Source organism: Oncorhynchus gorbuscha, linkage group LG12, assembly GCF_021184085.1.
Source record: "Oncorhynchus gorbuscha isolate QuinsamMale2020 ecotype Even-year linkage group LG12, OgorEven_v1.0, whole genome shotgun sequence".
NCBI classification, from domain to species: domain Eukaryota; kingdom Metazoa; phylum Chordata; class Actinopteri; order Salmoniformes; family Salmonidae; genus Oncorhynchus; species Oncorhynchus gorbuscha.
The window spans coordinates 19,289,507-19,308,375 of record NC_060184.1 but is presented as its reverse complement, the minus strand read 5'-3'; the positions used below and the strand labels follow the sequence as shown (position 1 = coordinate 19,308,375).

The 18,869-nt window shown below is 46.0% G+C and overlaps 1 protein-coding gene across 1 annotated transcript in view; it reads left to right on the top strand.

The window, feature by feature from the left end:
- The window catches only part of LOC123990659 (midasin-like), a 61,525-nt gene that overhangs the window by 19,221 nt on the left and 23,435 nt on the right, over positions 1–18,869 (top strand). The window contains 35 exon segments of the mRNA XM_046291387.1: positions 29–207; positions 339–547; positions 770–916; positions 1,018–1,159; positions 1,358–1,492; positions 4,693–4,831; positions 5,544–5,682; positions 6,105–6,235; positions 6,425–6,563; positions 6,744–6,873; positions 7,132–7,389; positions 7,588–7,785; positions 7,972–8,180; positions 9,692–9,814; positions 10,034–10,231; positions 10,360–10,467; positions 10,816–11,004; positions 11,101–11,190; positions 11,364–11,627; positions 11,768–12,035; positions 12,354–12,513; positions 12,706–12,822; positions 12,903–13,111; positions 13,274–13,422; positions 13,643–13,842; positions 13,993–14,222; positions 16,004–16,117; positions 16,245–16,374; positions 16,556–16,662; positions 16,783–16,916; positions 17,031–17,191; positions 17,456–17,576; positions 17,808–18,021; positions 18,109–18,352; positions 18,576–18,699. Of these exon segments, the coding sequence (XP_046147343.1) occupies positions 29–207; positions 339–547; positions 770–916; positions 1,018–1,159; positions 1,358–1,492; positions 4,693–4,831; positions 5,544–5,682; positions 6,105–6,235; positions 6,425–6,563; positions 6,744–6,873; positions 7,132–7,389; positions 7,588–7,785; positions 7,972–8,180; positions 9,692–9,814; positions 10,034–10,231; positions 10,360–10,467; positions 10,816–11,004; positions 11,101–11,190; positions 11,364–11,627; positions 11,768–12,035; positions 12,354–12,513; positions 12,706–12,822; positions 12,903–13,111; positions 13,274–13,422; positions 13,643–13,842; positions 13,993–14,222; positions 16,004–16,117; positions 16,245–16,374; positions 16,556–16,662; positions 16,783–16,916; positions 17,031–17,191; positions 17,456–17,576; positions 17,808–18,021; positions 18,109–18,352; positions 18,576–18,699 (5,809 nt within the window).

The following is an 18,869-nucleotide window of genomic DNA, read 5'->3' as shown; positions in this document are numbered from 1 at the left end:
AAATATTTTATATTTGTTTGTTCTTCAGGAGCCACCCCGTCCTGATCCAAGGAGAGACCTCGGTGGGAAAGACCAGCCTGGTCAGGTGGATAGCAGCGGCCACGGGGAACCAGTGTGTCAGGATCAACAACCACGAGCACACAGACATCCAGGAGTACATCGGCTGCTACTCTTCTGACGGCAAGGGAAAGCTGATCTTCAAAGAGGGTACGGCAAGTTCTCCACTGTAGCCCTGCAGTCAGTGTCTCACACAGACTGTTCTGTTCATGATCACGGTGTAATGTCTTCGTTTTGTGTGTGTGCCTCTGCATGTGCGTCTCTGTATGTTTCCCCTGTAGGCGTTCTGATTGACGCCATGAGGAAAGGATACTGGATTATTCTGGATGAGTTGAACTTGGCCCCTACTGACGTCCTGGAGGCCCTCAACAGACTGCTGGACGACAACAGGGAGCTGTTTGTCGCAGAGACACAGGAAGTGATCAAAGCGCACCCCCGGTTCATGCTGTTTGCTACCCAGAATCCTCCTGGTCTCTACGGAGGCAGAAAGGTACGTGTGACTCGGGCCATAGTGGGTTATTAGGATTATATTGGGATAGTGTAGTTTGGTTATTTCACAGACATAAATAGTGCAAGACAAGCAAGCACACATTTTCTACGCTCATTGAGTACCATGGGATCTGTTCTTCGGGCACAGGAATTAGGATGGTGATGAAAGTGTAGTTTGGTAGACCAGGTCTCAGCGAGTGCAATATAATTTCTCCCCCCTCAGGTGCTGTCCAGGGCCTTCAGGAATCGTTTTGTGGAGCTTCACTTTGACGAGTTGCCTAGTGATGAGCTAGAGACCATCCTCTGCCAGAGATGTAGTCTTCCTCCATCCTACTGCTCCAAGCTGGTCAAAGTCATGCAGGATCTCCAGGTGACAGTCTCATATTTAATCTCCTTTCATATGTTAACTCATTGCCATTGGCAATAAGGTAATGGTGTGTTCTAATTTTATAACTCACTGTGTGTGTGTAGTCTCTTCGCAGGGGATCTACAGTGTTTGCTGGGAAACATGGCTTCATCACCCTGAGAGATCTCTTCCGCTGGGCTGACCGCTATCGGCTGGAGGAGCAGACAGATGCCTCCCGCGATTGGCTGCAGCATTTGGCTGATGACGGTAAGGCCCAATAGGATCACAGCAGCAATTTTGTCCCATCTTATACGACAAACTATCATCTGCTTTTGTCTCTATTGCTTTCTCTGTCTGTTGTTTTTCAGTGTGACTTATGTGTGAAATCATGTTCTACTTCACTTCAATGGTAATGTATTTTCACCTAAGTATTTAGGATTGTTGAAGTGTGTGTGTGTGTCTCAGGGTTCATGCTGCTGGCTGGGCGGGTCAGGAAGCCAGAGGAGGCCTCCACTATCCAGTCCATCCTGGAGAAACACTTCAAGAGGACGGTGAACTCTGACACCCTGTTCTCAGAGCAACAACTCACCACACAGTTTAGTAAGTACAGACTGGTTCTCTCTCTCACACACACACACACCAACATGCCCTTTTGCCCCCGACCCAACTGTGTGCATGACCCTGCTCACTCACAAACAGTTCATATTGGGGGAGTGTGTCAACAATACAGGAAAGCACTACTGTGACTACAACTGTTCTGTCACAATACAGAATGTGGAATGATAAATGTGGTATGGAGAATGTTCAAGATGAATGTGGTATGGAGAATGTTCAAGATGAATGTGGTATGGAGAATGTTCAAGATGAATGTGGTATGGAGAATGTTCAAGATGAATGTGGTATGGAGAATGTTCAAGATGAATGTGGTATGGAGAATGTTCAAGATGAATGTGGATTGGAGAATGTTCAATATGAATGTGGTATTGAGAATGTTCAATATGAATGTGGAATGGAGAATGTTCAAGATGAATGTGGTATGGAGAATGATGAATGTGGTATGGAGAATGTTCAAGATGAATGTGGTATGGAGAATGTTCAAGATGAATGTGGTATGGAGAATGTTCAAGATGAATGTGGTATGGAGAATGTTCAAGATGAATGTGGTATGGAGAATGATGAATGTGGTATGGAGAATGATGAATGTGGTATGGAGAATGTTCAATATGAATGTGGAATGGAGCATGTTCAACATGAATGTGGTATGGAGAATGTTCAAGATGAATGTGGTATGGAGAATGTTCAATATGAATGTGGTATGGAGAATGTTCAACTTGAATGTGGTATGGAGAATGTTCAACATGAATGTGGTATGGAGAATGTTCAAGATGAATGTGGAATGGAGAATGTTCAACATGAATGTGGTATGGAGAATGTTCAATATGAATGTGGTATGGAGAATGTTCAACTTGAATGTGGTATGGAGAATGTTCAACTTGAATGTGGTATGGAGAATGTTCAACTTGAATGTGGTATGGAGAATGTTCAACTTGAATGTGGTATGGAGAATGTTCAACATGAATGTGGTATGGAGAATGTTCAATATGAATGTGGTATGGAAAATTATGAATGTGGTATGGTGAATGTTCAAGATGAATGGAGAATGTTCAAGATGAATGTGGAATGGAGAATGTTCAACATGAATGTGGTATGGAGAATGTTCAACATGAATGTGGTATGGAGAATGTTCAATATGAATGTGGTATGGAGAATGTTCAATATGAATGTGGTATGGAGAATGTTCAAGATGAATGTGGTATGGAGAATGATGAATGTGGTATGGAGAATGTTCCAGATGAATGTGGTATGGTGAATGTTCCAGATGAATGTGGTATTGAGAATGTTCAAGATGAATGTGGAATGGAGAATGTTCAAGATGAATGTGGAATGGAGAATGTTCAAGATGAATGTGGATTGGAGAATGTTCAAGATGAATGTGGAATGGAGCATGTTCAACATGAATGTGGTATGGAAAATGTTCAAGATGAATGTGGTATGGAGAATGTTCAAGATGAATGTGGTATGGAGAATGTTCAAGATGAATGTGGAATGGAAAATGTTCAACTTGAATGTGGAATGGAAAATGTTCAACTTGAATGTGGTATGGAGAATGTTAAACATGAATGTGGTATGGAGAATGTTCAATATGAATGTGGTATGGAGAATGTTCAACTTGAATGTGGTATGGAGAATGTTCAACATGAATGTGGTATGGAGAATGTTCAACATGAATGTGGTATGGAGAATGTTCAACTTGAATGTGGTATGGAGAATGTTCAACATGAATGTGGTATGGAGAATGTTCAACATGAATGTGGTATGGAGAATGTTCAATATGAATGTGGTATGGAGAATGTTCAATATGAATGTGGTATGGAAAATTATGAATGTGGTATGGAGAATGTTCAAGATGAATGGAGAATGTTCAAGATGAATGTGGAATGGAGAATGTTCAACATGAATGTGGTATGGAGAATGTTCAACATGAATGTGGTATGGAGAATGTTCAATATGAATGTGGTATGGAGAATGTTCAAGATGAATGTGGTATGGAGAATGATGAATGTGGTATGGAGAATGTTCCAGATGAATGTGGTATGGTGAATGTTCCAGATGAATGTGGTATGGAGAATGTTCAAGATGAATGTGGAATGGAGAATGTTCAAGATGAATGTGGATTGGAGAATGTTCAAGATGAATGTGGATTGGAGAATGTTCAAGATGAATGTGGAATGGAGAATGTTCAAGATGAATGTGGTATGGAGAATGTTCAAGATGAATGTGGTATGGAGAATGTTCAAGATGAATGTGGTATGGAGAATGATGAATGTGGTATGGAGAATGTTCAAGATGAATGTGGTATGGAGAATGTTCAATATGAATGTGGAATGGAGCATGTTCAATATGAATGTGGAATGGAGCATGTTCAACATGAATGTGGAATGGAGCATGTTCAACATGAATGTGGTATGGAGAATGTTCAAGATGAATGTGGTATGGAGAATGTTCAAGATGAATGTGGATTGGAGAATGTTCAAGATGAATGTGGAATGGAGAATGTTCAACATGAATGTGGTATGGAGAATGTTCAATATGAATGTGGTATGGAGAATGTTCAACTTGAATGTGGTATGGAGAATGTTCAACATGAATGGAGAATGTTCAACATGAATGTGGTATGGAGAATGTTCAACATGAATGTGGTATGGAGAATGTTCAAGATGAATGTGGTATGGAGAATGATGAATGTGGTATGGAGAATGTTCCAGATGAATGTGGTATGGTGAATGTTCCAGATGAATGTGGTATGGTGAATGTTCAATATGAATGTGGTATTGAGAATGTTCAAGATGAATGTGGTATGGAGAATGTTCAAGATGAATGTGGAATGGAGAATGATGAATGTGGTATGGAGAATGTTCATTGTGAATATGGTGTCTTATAAGGGCATGCAGGGAATGAGAGAAACCTCACAACTCTTGGCTGCACACACATAAATATGTACTTTAGCTGTTGAGACAACAAGGTACAGTGTATCACTATTCCCCATTATGTGGGGTCAATGGAGTGTGAACATGAATATTGAGTGTGAAGTGGATGGATTGTCCGTCATGTAGTGTTGTTCTGGAATGATACCACCTCCCTTTGTAACATACTTATCTGCTAATGACTTTGATCAAGTTTATTAGGCTATTTGTATTGGCTAGTGTGTCAGAGTTAATCTGGTTTATTGTGAATCGCAGGTCCGTTCGTGGACAGCTTCGCGGGCGTGCCTGAGGAGTTCCGTCACGTGGTGTGGACGCTGGGGATGAGGAGACTGGCCGTGCTGGTGGGACGGGCCCTGCATTTTGGGGAGTCTGTTCTATTGGTGGGAGACACTGGGTAGGATTCATCCTAAGTTCCTGATTGTGGAAATCTCTCCAATTGTCAATTAAATCTGTAAAGCGAGCAGTAGGTGAAGTGAATGGGTTAGTACGTACTACAGAAAGACAAAGCTCTCCTAACTGTCCACTTCTTGAAGCCAATACAGTAACGTAGTGGTTCCCAAACTGTGGGGCACGCCCCCTGGGGGGTACTCAGTCTGGTGTTCAATTTACTCTTGAAAGTTGTCATAGTATAATGCACAAGGGGCGATTTTGAAATTGAGTATTGCAGCATAAGTTTTCCTATTGTCATGTCAGTCATTGCAGACCTTATAGAGCTATTTAGCTCTAACTTGTCAGAAAAATGTCTTGATCAGTGTGTCAGCTAACATTTTAGCTGACAAACATTTCTAGGTTGTTTAGCCCGTAGATTTTGTAGATGTTCGAGTCACTCGAATCAAATTAGACATGACAAAATGTATGGAATTGCAGGAAATAAGCTGTAAACCTGCTAAATGTTATCTCCGCCATCAAGAGGGGTGTGAACAGTTTGTGTCATGAACAGTGCTTGTGCCCATGGAAGTAGACGTGCGCCCGGAGTGGGCGAGGGATTTTCCCCAATGCTGGAAGAGGAGGCCTGAGTAAAAAAGTTTGGGAACCCCTGCACTAACGTACTAGCCAAAACCCCCAGAAAGACAGATCAGTTAGAACATACTTTCTCCTCCCCCCAGGTGTGGTAAGACCACCATCTGCCAGCTGTTTGCTGCGCTAGCCGGACAGAAGTTCTTCTCCCTCAACTGTCACCTGCACATGGAGACGTCTGACTTCCTGGGGGGCCTGCGTCCTGTCAGACATACTGGGACACACCAGGTAGATACTACACCGTTAATGGTCACAATTTAAATGAACTGTAAATTATGAACCCTCTTTTTTTAAAATATTTTTTTTAACCTTTAGGTAAGTCAGTTAAGAACAAATTCTTATTTTCAATGACTACCTAGAAACAGTGGGTTAACTGCCTTGTTCAGGGGCAGAACGACAGATTTTTACCATGTCAGCTCGGGGATTCGATCTTGCAACCTTTCAGTTACTAGTCCAATGCTCTAACCACTGGGATACCTGCCGTCCCTAAACCCTCATAAACCCTTTATAAGGCATTAAGGTTCTTCATCATTTTAAAACTCACAGTAATTGAGTAAAATAAAAAATGCTTAAAGTAAAATGATATTTTAGTATATGATACAGATGGCCAGTCCCACTGACCCCCCCCCTGCCTTTGTGTGTTGGTACAGGCGGATGCTGAGGACGGCAGGTTGTTTGAGTGGCACGACGGGCCCCTAGTCCTGGCCATGAGAGAGGGGGGGGTGTTCCTCATGGATGAGATCTCCCTGGCTGACGACTCTGTGCTGGAGAGACTCAACAGGTACACACACGCTGACTATGTTCTAATATCCCCACTAGTGTACTGCTTAGAATCCCTGCCCAATACATCACTTCATTCTGAATGGTATACTAGTGTGGATATGGTAATAGAGCCGCTTTCTCACAATAGTTAGCGTATAACACTTCATTAGATATCGTTGACCTGTGACCCTGCTCTGATTTGGTTCAGTGTCCTAGAGACTGAGAAGTCTCTGGTGTTGGCAGAGAAAGGAAGTGGAGATGACGATGACGTGGAGCTGATCACAGCAGAGCAGAACTTCCGCCTGGTTGCCACCATGAACCCTGGAGGAGACTTCGGCAAGAAAGAGGTAAACCATTTCAACAGATGAACCAGCAGGGCCAGAGTCTCTAAACCGGCCCCTAAAACTACATCCTATTCTATTCCTGCCTCTGGAGGGGACATACAGGGCCACAGCCACTTCTGTTTGTTATGTAGATGATCAGTCCAACTTGTTAACATTTCTCTGTGTGTGTGTGTGTGTGTCCAGCTCTCTCCTGCGCTGAGGAACAGGTTCACAGAGATCTGGTGCCCTCAGAGTAACAGCCGCAGTGACCTGGTGCAGATCATCCAGCACAACCTGAGGACCAGCCTCTCATTGGATGACAATGACCACCAAGGTTCTCCTCTCCTCCACACACCACAGACAGAACACATCTCCTAATCTAGGAGTAGCATTTGATAGGCTAGAATAGTCTCCCTACCTGTACATATCTCATTTGAGTGTAAATCTCTTCAGTTTGTTGTTCTTAGTCTCAAATGTGTTCAAATGTGTACACATCGTACCTCACTGTATTATTACGTTCATCCATTTCTATTGTACTTCCTTGTTGTAGCTATCTCTCACTATGACTTATGACCTTTGACCCCCAACCCAGGAAGAGACATTGCGGAGCTCATGCTGGACTTTATTGACTGGCTGACCAACCAGGACTTTGGGCGGCGCTGCGTGGTCAGCGTCAGGGACATCCTGTCCTGGGTCAACTTCCTCAACCTGGTGTGTGAGCGTGACGCCGACGGCTTCATGACCATGGGGGACGAGGGCGAGGAGGAGGCTGAGTGGGACCTCCGGCTGGACACGGTCACTGCCTTCATCCACGCCGCGTGCCTGGTCTACGTGGACGCCATCGGCTCAGGTCAGACACCGGGACACTAGGTCACAGTACACTGCTTGTTGTTGATAGTGATGTGGAAATACACCGCAGTTGTTCTGGTGCTTTCGTAAGGACACCAAACTCCTAAGTTGTGCATGTGTAGGATGCTTCATGATGCTTAGTAGGCCTCAGTGCTACAATCACATGATTTCACGTCTTTCTCTCCTTGGGATGTCACAGGGACAACAGTATCTGCTGCGGAGAACGCCCTTGTGGCGCGCAGGGCCTGTCTGAGATTCCTGCATACCAAGCTGGGTGGGATCACCAAGCTGGACCAGGAAATGCTAGATGCACTGAGGGTCTATGACACCAGCCTGCTCAGGGAGCCCCAGTGGGGGGATGACTTTTTTGGCATCGACCCCTTCTACATCTCCTCAGGTGGGGACACTTTGATCCTAGATTAGAGCATGAAGCATCCCAAATGGCCATTGGACCCTGGTCAAAGATAGTGCACTATATAAGGAATAGGGTGCCATTAAGAACCCAACCCTAGACTAGAGCATGTTGTTTATAATGGATCTGTTTTTGTAAAAATGGTACTGAATGTTTCCTGTGTTCTGCCAGGCCCGGAGAGTGAGAGCAGGAGCCTGACGGACTATGCCCTAGCAGCAGGCACCACAGCAGTTAACGCCCAGAGGCTCCTGAGGGCCCTGAAGCTGCAGAGACCTGTGCTGCTGGAGGGCTCCCCTGGCGTGGGCAAGACCAGCCTGGTGGCTGCCCTGGCAAAGGCTTCAGGGAACCACCTCGTCAGGATCAACCTCTCGGAGCAGACTGTAAGAAACTTTTCAAACTTTCACTGGGGCTCTTTACTATGATAATGCAAATGTTGAATGTTATTGTCTGGATTACTATTTATTTGCATGTGTACACCTCGGGAGGTTGGTGGCATCTTAATTGGGGAGGACGGGCTTGTGGTAATGGCTGGAGCATGATAGGTGGAATGATATCAAACACATGGTTTGATGCCACTTTATTTCCAGCCATTATTATGAGCCGTCCTCCGCTCCGCAACCTCCACTGGTGAATACTATGTTGTATTGTTACATAATGTCTGAACTTTTTAAACTATACTGAACCAAAATATAAATGAAACATGTAGAGTGTTGTTTCATGACCTGAAGTAAAAGATCCCAGAAAATGTTCCATATAAACAAACCATTTATTTCTCTCAGATTTTGTGTACACATTTGTTTACAATCCTGTTAGTGAGCATTTATCTTTTGCCAAGATAATTTGACAGGTGTGGCATATCAAGAAGCTGATTAAATAGCATGATCATTACACAGGTGCACCTTGTGCTGGGGACAATAAAGGGCCACTCTAAAATGTGCAATTTTGTCACACAACACAATGCTACAGATGTCTTAAGTTTTGAAGGAGCATGCAACTGGCATGCTGACTGCAGGAATGTCCACCAGTGCTGTTGCCAGATAATTTAATGTTCATTTCTCTATCATAAGCCACCCCTCCAATGTCGTTTTTGAGAATCAAATACGGCCTCACAACCACAGACCATGTGTATGGCGTTGTGTGGGCGAGCAGTTTGCTGATGTCAACTTTGTGAACAGAGTGCCCCATGGTGGGGTTATGGTATGGGCTGGCATAAGCATCGGACAATGAACACAGTTGCATTTTATCGATGGCAATTTGAACGCACAGAGATACTGTGACGAGATCCTGAGTCCTATTGACGTGCCATTCATCCGCTGCCATCACCTCATGTTTCAGCATGATAATGCACGGCCCCATGTCGCAAGGATCTGTACACAATTCCTGGAAGCTGGAAATGTCCCAGTTCTTCTATGGCCTGCATACTCACCAGACATGTCACCCATTGAGCATGTTTAGGATGCTCTGGATTAATGTGTACAACAGCATGTTCCCGCCAATATTCAGGAACTATGCACAGTCATTGAAGACGAGTGGGACAACATTCCACAGGCCACAATCAACAGCCTGATCAACTTTTTATTTAAAGGTATCTGTGATCAAAGGATGCAGATCTGTGTTCCTAGTTATGTGAAATCCATAGATTAGGGCCTAATGAATTTATTTCAATTGACCGATTTCCTGATATGAACTGTAACTCAGTAAAATCTTTGAAATTGTTGCCTTTTATATTTTTGTTCAGTATAGAATTTATAGGTACATGTTATTGTCATATTGTACTATTATTGTTTTAATTGCATAATATTGTGAAATGAAAAGCACCATAAGGGAGGAATTAAAAACACCAGAGATGGCACTCTAAACCTATGTATGATGTAATTTCCTTTCCTGACAGGATGTGACAGACCTGTTTGGTACCGACCTGCCTGTGGAAGGAGGGAAAGGGGGAGAGTTTGCATGGCGCGATGGCCCTCTCCTGGCTGGACTGAAGGCTGGACACTGGATTGTCCTGGATGAGGTATGGAATCATGTTTTTTTTTATATTAACTCACCAGTTAATATACATGTCAACTTGAGAGGGAATTTGCATTGTTTCAGATTACATCAATTATTGAGTGTGACTCCATAATAGAATAAAGCTTTAGGAGAAAGCAAAATATTGTATGGAGAAGAATATGATTTTGTATGACACAATTATTGGATAATGACGTATCTATTTTTCTCTACTTCTGTGCAGTTGAACCTGGCCTCTCAGTCCGTGCTGGAGGGGTTAAACGCCTGCTTTGACCACCGTGCTGAGATCTACATCCCAGAGCTGGGCATGAGCTTCCAAGTACAACACGAGAAGACAAAGATCTTCGGCTGCCAGAACCCCTTCACTCAAGGAGGGGGGCGCAAGGGCCTGCCCAAATCTTTCCTCAACAGATTCACTCAGGTAAGATATAAAGAGCTAGCCAAGTATTTTAGATATATTATGTATTGATATGTTGAATAAATAGTATGGTTGAACATATATTTGAGTCTTTTTGTGAAATTGTATTGGAATTTCAACTGTTTTCTCAGGTGTTTGTGGATCAGCTGACCAGTGAGGACATGGAATTTATAGGAGACTCCATCTTTCCAAACATTGACAATCAGATCATCTCTAAAATGGTGCAGTTCAACAACCGGGTAGGTAGAGGAGTCCTTTTACATTGGCTTCCATTTTATTTATTTCAAAACAACTGGTTGTTACTTGATATGCTGTTTTGTTCTGTGACCATTGACTATTGGGAAGATTACATGTGTCCAATTTGACCCCGCTGTTCCAGCCAAGGACACTGGCCACCAGCCTGTAGAGCAGCAGCTGATGTTCCTCACATTTTTAACCATTAGTGGGGGGTGGGGGTTTACCACAGTCACTCTGGTTTATTTTGGGGACTTTTAGGTTTTAGGACTCCCCCAAATTCAGTGACGGCCACCACATTTTTTGCTGTCTTAAACACCATCATAAAGTTGTATTCTATTTGATTTTGTAAGCTTGTCCTTGATGTATCTGTGGAGAGGAAGTGGGGTCAAAAAGGAGGCCCCTGGGAGTTCAACCTGCGTGACATGTTCCGCTGGTGTCAGCTGATGCAGACCGACCAATCACCAGGGTTCTTCAACCCGGGTCAGCACGTGGGGTTGGTGTACGCTAACAGGATGAGGACCAAGGCAGACAAGGCCCAGGTATGTAGACTACAACTCCTGTACATATGCACTATCTTTACTCAGTGGGTTTGTGTTCAAACTTCCTGTTTATCTCATCACATGTTTTGTCTTCAGGTGCTATCTGTGTTCAGGAAGGTGTTTGGGGAGGCCTTTGAGCCTTACACCGGATCAAGACAATTCCACATCACTCCACTCAATTTGCAGGTCAGTCATGTTGCAAATTCCATCCAGTTTTGGGTTAAAAGATATGATCAAGTAATCCTTTGAATTAATCATATGTACTTTGCTGTACATGGTGTCATAACTTTCATTCAGAGCTAGCTACCCACATAGTGAATTAACCCTTGTCTTCATCCCCCTCTCTCTCTGTCATCCAGGTGGGATTCTCTGTCCTCCAGCGTAGCGGTGGATCCCCCGTGGCCCTAGACCCCCCTCTGTCTATCACCCACCAGGCACTGCGGCCCCTGGAGTCCCTGATGAAGTGTGTGGAGATGGGCTGGATGACGGTGCTGGTAGGCCCAACGGCCAGCGGGAAGACCAGCCTGGTGCGCCTCCTGGCCCTGCTCACTGGACACCGCCTCCGGGTCATGGCCATGAACAGTGCCATGGACACCACCGAGCTGCTGGGAGGGTTTGAACAGGTAACTAGTCCAGTCTAGTCATAGAGTCTCAAAGAGAGACCAAACTGGTAACTAAATGTAGTAATCCTTTGGGATTATTAACACTCTTGATATCTTAATATAGATGGTTGTATTACAAGCTGGTTGGGTCTGTTTTCCAGGTTGACATCGTGCGGCCATGGCAGCAGGTGCTGGAGAACGTGGACTACATTGTTGCCATGGTAACGCGGCGAGGTCTGATGTCATTGGACGGGGCAGGGGTCCAGGACACAGAGTTCCTGCTGAAGACCTGGAGCCTGTTCTGTCGCTGGCTGAAGGAGGAGGGCCTGGAGAGGACCGGTGGGACGGTGACCTCCGAAGCCCTCAACAAACTGGAGGTCATCATCCTCCTGCTGCAGAAGCTCAACACCAAACTCAAGGTGTTCACAGGTAATGTCAGGAACAGGCAGAAACCCGAGGGTGTAGCTCTCTCTGGAACAGACAAACACTAGAATCATAGTGGTGGTGTATGAGTAGGTGATTTATGGACGGTTTGAAGTTAAGAATCACAAACTGTTTGGTGCTAATGGGTCATTCTACGCTAGGTCATACTACACAGGTGCTGTGAGCAAGCCAACCATAACATTTTGCTCACAGCACATGTCATTGCGAGAGGAAGATGTTTCCCTATATCTTCATGTGATTAACTATACTACTCATTCAGAAACACCATGTACTGTATCCCTCACCCTGCCTCCCTTCCTCCAGACATGTCCAAGCTGCAGATGGACTTCACCCTGTTGAAGGAGCGTCTGGCCCAGCTGCAGGACGGCTGGAGTAACGGAGGCTTTGAGTGGCTGGACGGCATGCTGGTCCAGGCCCTGCAAGCTGGGGATTGGCTGCTCATGGACAATGTCAACTTCTGCAGGTGAGGAAAGCAGCCAATAGCAGGACCTGCATCTTAAATTATACCACTAAATGTGTCACTGAAGGTAGTTGAAGATCTTGGTACAGTGTGAGTAAACCGGTCTTCTCACTTGTGTGAGGCTGGATGGCACCAGAGTGTGTTGCAGATGGTAAATGTAAGGTTAACGGGTGTTGTGTTTCTGTTTGTGTTAAGCCCCTCTGTGTTAGACCGTCTGAATGCCCTGCTGGAGCCCGGTGGGTGTCTGACCATCAACGAGCGTGGGGTCATCGATGGAACCACTCCTTCCATCACCCCACACCCCAACTTCAGGTACAATACAAAGCTTTGTGCACACACACCAACTCTGTTTGGACAGCCTAGTCTCAAGCCTTCATCTCGCCTGACACTAGGCTGTTCCTGACTATGGACCCCGTGCACGGGGAGATCTCCAGAGCCATGCGGAACCGAGGGGTGGAGATCTACATCCCAGGGGAACACGAGGGGGTCTGTTGGGACACTCTGGACCTTAAGACTGTTCTCCACACTGCTGGTGTGACCGGAGACTGTGTGTGTGACCTGCTGATTGAAATACACACTGACATCAAAGCTACCATTTGGGGTGAGCTCTGAGGGAAACCTCTCCGAAATGCGTAGGATTTCAGTTGGACATCAGCTATGGTTTGCATGTTTGATTCTTCCGATAAAACAAAGGTATCCATAGATGGTATCCATAGCATGACTCCTCCAGTATGAATCTCTTCCTTTCTCTCTGTCTATCCAGATTCCCCTGCATCATGTGTCTCCTCCCTGCTCCATGCTGCAGCCCTGCTGTCCTGCCAGCTGCAGAGAGGAGTGGACCTGCCCAGTGCCCTGCAACACGCCTGTGGGGAGGCCTACTCCCTCTGCCAACGCACCACCTCCATCCAACGGGTACCAACCAACACCACCTTGTCTATCATAGAACATCCTCTACTCTCACTGCTATAACCTCAACCAGCCCATCTCTGTAATGTAATATTCACTGACAACCAGCCTATATCTATACAGTGATATCTCTGTCCAAGACCGTAGTTATGTTCAAATTATATTATGTTCCTAGTAGATTAATTGAAGTCAGTAATAAAGACTGCCGTTTTACATGTGGTTGCAGCAAGCCCAGGAGGTGATTGAGCGCCACCTGTCCATCCTGGACACAGAGGACTGGGGCAGCGGGCTGCTGTGTGCCGGGGTGTGGCCAGACTGCTTCCCCTCAGCCCTGCTCTCCACCGAAGACTCCTGCTTCTCCTCGGTCCTCCGCGACGGACAGGTCCTCTCCTTCTGCCTCAACACACTCAGCATGCAGGGCAAGAGGTGAGACTCATAGATCACAGGTTGGACATAGGTGTTTTTCCTGATCATGTGACCAGACCTGGAAAAACATTATAACTAGGCCCCAGAGTTGTACCCGGTCTTATTGTAGCTGTAATGCTAACGTTTAGCTTGACCTGTGTGTGTGACCAGGAGCCGTCCTCTGAGCCTGACTGACCTCCAGAGGGCTCTGCAGAGCGGGGCAGCGCTGCACGAGGGCCTGGTTTTCTCCGGCGGCGTGGTGGACCTGGAGGAGGATGGTGACACCCTGCGCTTGCTGCCTACCGCTGTTAGGCTACTCACCGAGAGGGCCTCGCACTCAGACTGGATGCTCCGTACCGCCTGGCTCTCCAGCCTGGCCAAGAACTACAAACACGCCCCTGGTATGGAGCTCATTCACTGCCCTTCCTTCAGCTTTTTATCTTTTTGGAGCTTTGTTACTCCCTACCAAATCAAATTGTATTTGTCATATGCGCCGAATAAAACCGGTGTAGACCTTACCTTGAAATACTTACTTATAAGCCCTTAACCAACAATACAGTTCAAGAAATAGAGTTAAGAAAATATTTACTAAATAAACTAAAGTAAAAAATTTAAAAAGTAACACAATAGAATTATATAACAATAACGAGGGCGTACCGGTGCCGAGTCAATGTGCGGGGGAACAGGTTAGAGAACAGTCTATGACTTGGGTGACTGGAGTCTTTGACAATTTTTTGGGCCTTCCTCTGACACTGCCTAGTATATAGGTCCTGGATGGCAGGAAGCTTGGCCCCAGTGATGTACTGAGCTGTACGCACTACCATCCGTAGCGCCCTACGGTTTGATGCCGAGCAGTTGCCACACCAGGCGGTGATGCAACCGGTTAGGATGCTCTCGATGGTGCAGCTGTAGAACCTTTTGAGGATCTGAGGACCCATGCCAAATCTTTTCCGTCTCCTGAGGGGGAGAATGTGTATTCGTGTCCTCTTCACGACTATCTTGGTGTGCTTGGACAATGTTAGTTTGTTGATGATGTGGACACCAAGGAACTTGAAGCTCTCAACCCGCTCCACTACTCTATGTGAATGGGGGGCCTGTTCCGCCATCGTTTTCATGTAGTCCACGATCAACTCCTTTGTCTTGCTCACATTTAGAGAGAGGTTATTGTCCTGGCACTACACTGCCAGGTCTCTGACCTCTTCCCTATAGGTTGTCTCATCATTGTCGCTAATCAGGCCTACCACTGTTGTCATCAGCAAACTTAATGATGGTGTTGGCGTTGTGCTTGGCCACACAGTCATGGGTGAACAGGGAGTACAGGAGGAGACTAAGTGCACGCCGCTGAAGGGCCCCGGTGTTGAGGATCTGAGGGCATGGATTTCTTGTAAGCGTCTGGATTAGTGTCTCGCTCCTTGAAAGCGTCAATTCTAGCCTTTAGCTCCCTGCGGATGTTGCCTGTAGTCTATGGCTTCTAGTTTGGATATGTACGTATGGTCACTGTGGGGACAACGTCGTCGATGTACTTATTGATGAAGTTTGTAACTGAGGAGGTATACTCCTCAATGCCATTGGATGACTCCCGGAACATATCCCAGTCTGTGCTAGCAAAACAGTCATGTAGCGTAGCATCCGCGTTATCTGACCACTTCCCCTTGGTGGGATAGTCTTGACCGTAGATCACCCAGTTAGTTTTCCAGTGATTGAACGTTGGCCAATAGAAGGGTATTGGCGGTTTACTCACTCGCCTATGAATTCTCACAAGGCACCCTGACCTTTGCCCCCTGTATCTCCATCTTTTCATCACGTGAATGATGAGGATTTGGGCCTGGTGTCCGGGAAGCAGTATATCCTTCGCGTCGGACTCATTAAATCAAAAACGTGTTTATTCACTGTTCTGATGTCTAGAAGCTCTTTTCGGTTCTGAGAGACAGGAGCAGCAACATTATGTACAAAATAAGTTACAAACAATGCGAAAAAAAAATAAAAAAATATTAGTTGGTTATGAGCCCGTAAAACGGCAGCCAACCCCTCCAGCACCATTATTCAACCAGGGCCATGTACATGGTGTATGTTACTGTTTATGTCAAGGGACTGCTCTGTGGTCAGTGGAGCTTTGTTGCTGTCTGTGTATTTGGTGCGTGTTCCTCTTAGGGACTGCTTTGAGATCCGCTTGTTGTTACAGAGGTGGCACTGGTGCAGCTGGAGGCAGGGAACAGAGCTCTGAAAGCCATGTTCAGCAGCAAGCTGACTGTGAAGGGAAAGTGCCTCACTGAGCTGCTGCAACCACATAGCACAGGTAGGCTTAACTATTTTCTAACACTCTCTCCAGCTCTTTTACACAAATAATACATATCATAACTCCCGTCAAAACAATCACTTTTCACAAGTTAAAAAATTGACATTAATGTTCATGTGGGTATTAGATGACTACAGGATTCTGGTGGACATGCGTTGGAACAAGCAGTACCTGGACATTCTGGCCAACACGTGTAACTTTGAAGACGAGGAGAGGTACATGGAGTTCATGGAGGCTCTCAATGCAGTGGCCAACAGGTATGTGTCTGGCTGTGTCCCATATGGCACCTTATTCTCTGTATAGTGCATTTCTTTTGACCAGGGCCTATAGGGAACCATTTGGGATATATCCTCTGTCCGGTAGTCTGGCTGTTTAGTAACTGGGGTTACGTGGTGGCTGTGGTGTTGAGTAACCTGGATGTGATGTGTGTCTTTACAGGATCATACTGTTGATGGACAGAGAGGAGAGGGCTGCGGTCGGGAGCTGTGCTATCAAGTCATCAGCACACAACAGTGCGCTGAGGCTGGCCACTGCTTTCTCCAAAGGTACATACTGTCGCTGTGCTGCTTCCGTACAGCTCGACTTGGTGACTGTGTGCTTGCTGAAATGTAAAGGTTAATATTGCTGGTGTTATAATGTTGCATATGTTTTTTTGACCATTAAAGGGACGGTGGACATTGGTCATCTGCCCCACCCAGTACTGATGCACCTGCGCTCCTTCTTTGACCTGTGGGACACCTTCACACTGCAGGCCGTGCAGACTGGACAGCCCTACATATCTGACCATCTCATGTTCGAGGTTAATACCGTAGTAGTCATTGTAATTCCATTTTAGTTGATGTCTCATTCAGTAACCTTCATCAACCTGGGCTTAAATTCTGTTTGTAATAAATAGTATCTATGGTGTCCACAGATCCTGCAGCTGCTGCAGTGGAGAGACCGGTTCTGGCAGGTGTGTAACTCGCTGCCTGCTGACTCCCAGGGAGTGTCGGTCCTCTCACTACACTGGCAGTGGGTGCAGAAACACCTCATCCTCCGGCTTCCACAGCTACTACTGGGAGATGGCACCCATGAGTGAGTAACATCTTCCTTTTTACCCAGGAAGTAGTATTAGAATCCTCCAAAAGACCTGGACAGTAGAATCAATGAAATTTACTTTATTGTAAAACTGTTTTTTTCTGCGTCCCAAACGGCACCCAATTCCCTACATAGAGCCATATGGGCCCTGGTTAAAAGTATTGCACTATATAAGGAAAAGTGTTCCATTTGGGACACAGACTTTGTGTTTTCTACCTGGAAATGTAATGATAGCAACCCTTTGTTATTGTACTGTTCCAGTGGCCAGCAGGAGCTCCAGACAGTGTCTGCTGCCATCCAGACTGTCCTGTCTACCTCTGTCACTGTGGCTACTGCCCTGAAGGGCATCCAGAAAATATTGGGGAAACCCCTTCCATTCAAGGTAGAGAGAAAGAGACAGAACATTTAAACCACTGTCTCAAACACCCACCTTACTCGGCGAGAGAGCATTCAACACACTATCTGAAACAAGCACCTATACTGGAAACTCTCCTATCAGTTATTGATTGGCATAACCAAGCCTTGATTTCCAGGCTTCCTCATGTTTAAGACTTGGGAGTATGGTATTACAATAGTAATATTAACCCGTCTGACTCATCGCTGTCTCCCATAGCTGGAGTCTGTAGCCGAGTGTGCATCCCGGCTGAGGGTCCTGAGCAGGGCCCTGGACGTGGGCGACCTGAGGCTGGACAACACGGCCTCCCTGTGGAGACAAGAGCTAGTCCGCCTGCAGGGAGCCGCTCTGGGCCTGGACACCAAGGAAAGCCTGCTAGAAGCCTGGGGCCTGGTCCTGCTGGCCAATAACCAGCTAGAACCCCAGAACTCCGGTAACCTGGTGCTACATACTAAAGTTGTGTCAGTGTTTATGTCATCCCTCTCCAACTATTCATTATTCAATTATATCCTGATCCCAGGTGTCCTAGAGAGGCTGTTGTCGTGTGTGCAGCAGCAGCAGGGTCACATGACCTCGTGCGGCCTACTGGAGGTGCGCTCCTCTATGCATGACGAGGGGGAGCAGGGAGACAGCGCCCCTCCCTGTAGGGAGGTGTTACAGCAACTCAGCCGCAGGGCCCAACTCTGGCCTCTCATGGAGGAGCTGGCCGTACTCAACCAGCTCAGGCTCAGCACCGACCTGCTGCAGCTGGCTCTCACACAGGGGTAAGAGATGGCTACAGTGAGTCAATGAAGGAAATAGGATTATCTAGCTTTAATTAGTGCTTCAAATAGCTTAATTGTCTATCTAATTTACTTTAAACAGAAAAGTATCTTTGGCACATTAAAAACATCACACAAAAGCACCAATAATTACATAAAATGTTTAACAATACCACATGTTTTTAAGTTGTATAGCTAACTAACTACTGTGGACGTTTCTCCACAGTGACAGAGAGTCTGAGGACAGCCTGCGTCGCGAGGTCTCCCAACACCTGCGCTTCTGTCTCCAGTCCACCCCCATGAACGTCAGCCAGCTCCAGCCTCTCTGGTTCCTCCTCAGCAGTGACCGGGTCAGTGGTTCAACCAGTTTACCCTCAGTTTTGTCCTTCAAGAGGACAATCCTGTATCTGTGCCTCAAACATAAAGGAGAAGATCTGGTTGTGTCATGTAGACCAGTGGTTCCCAACCTTTCTTGAACCGTGGCACAACTTGGTGGGCTAAAGAAATTCTGCGGCACACC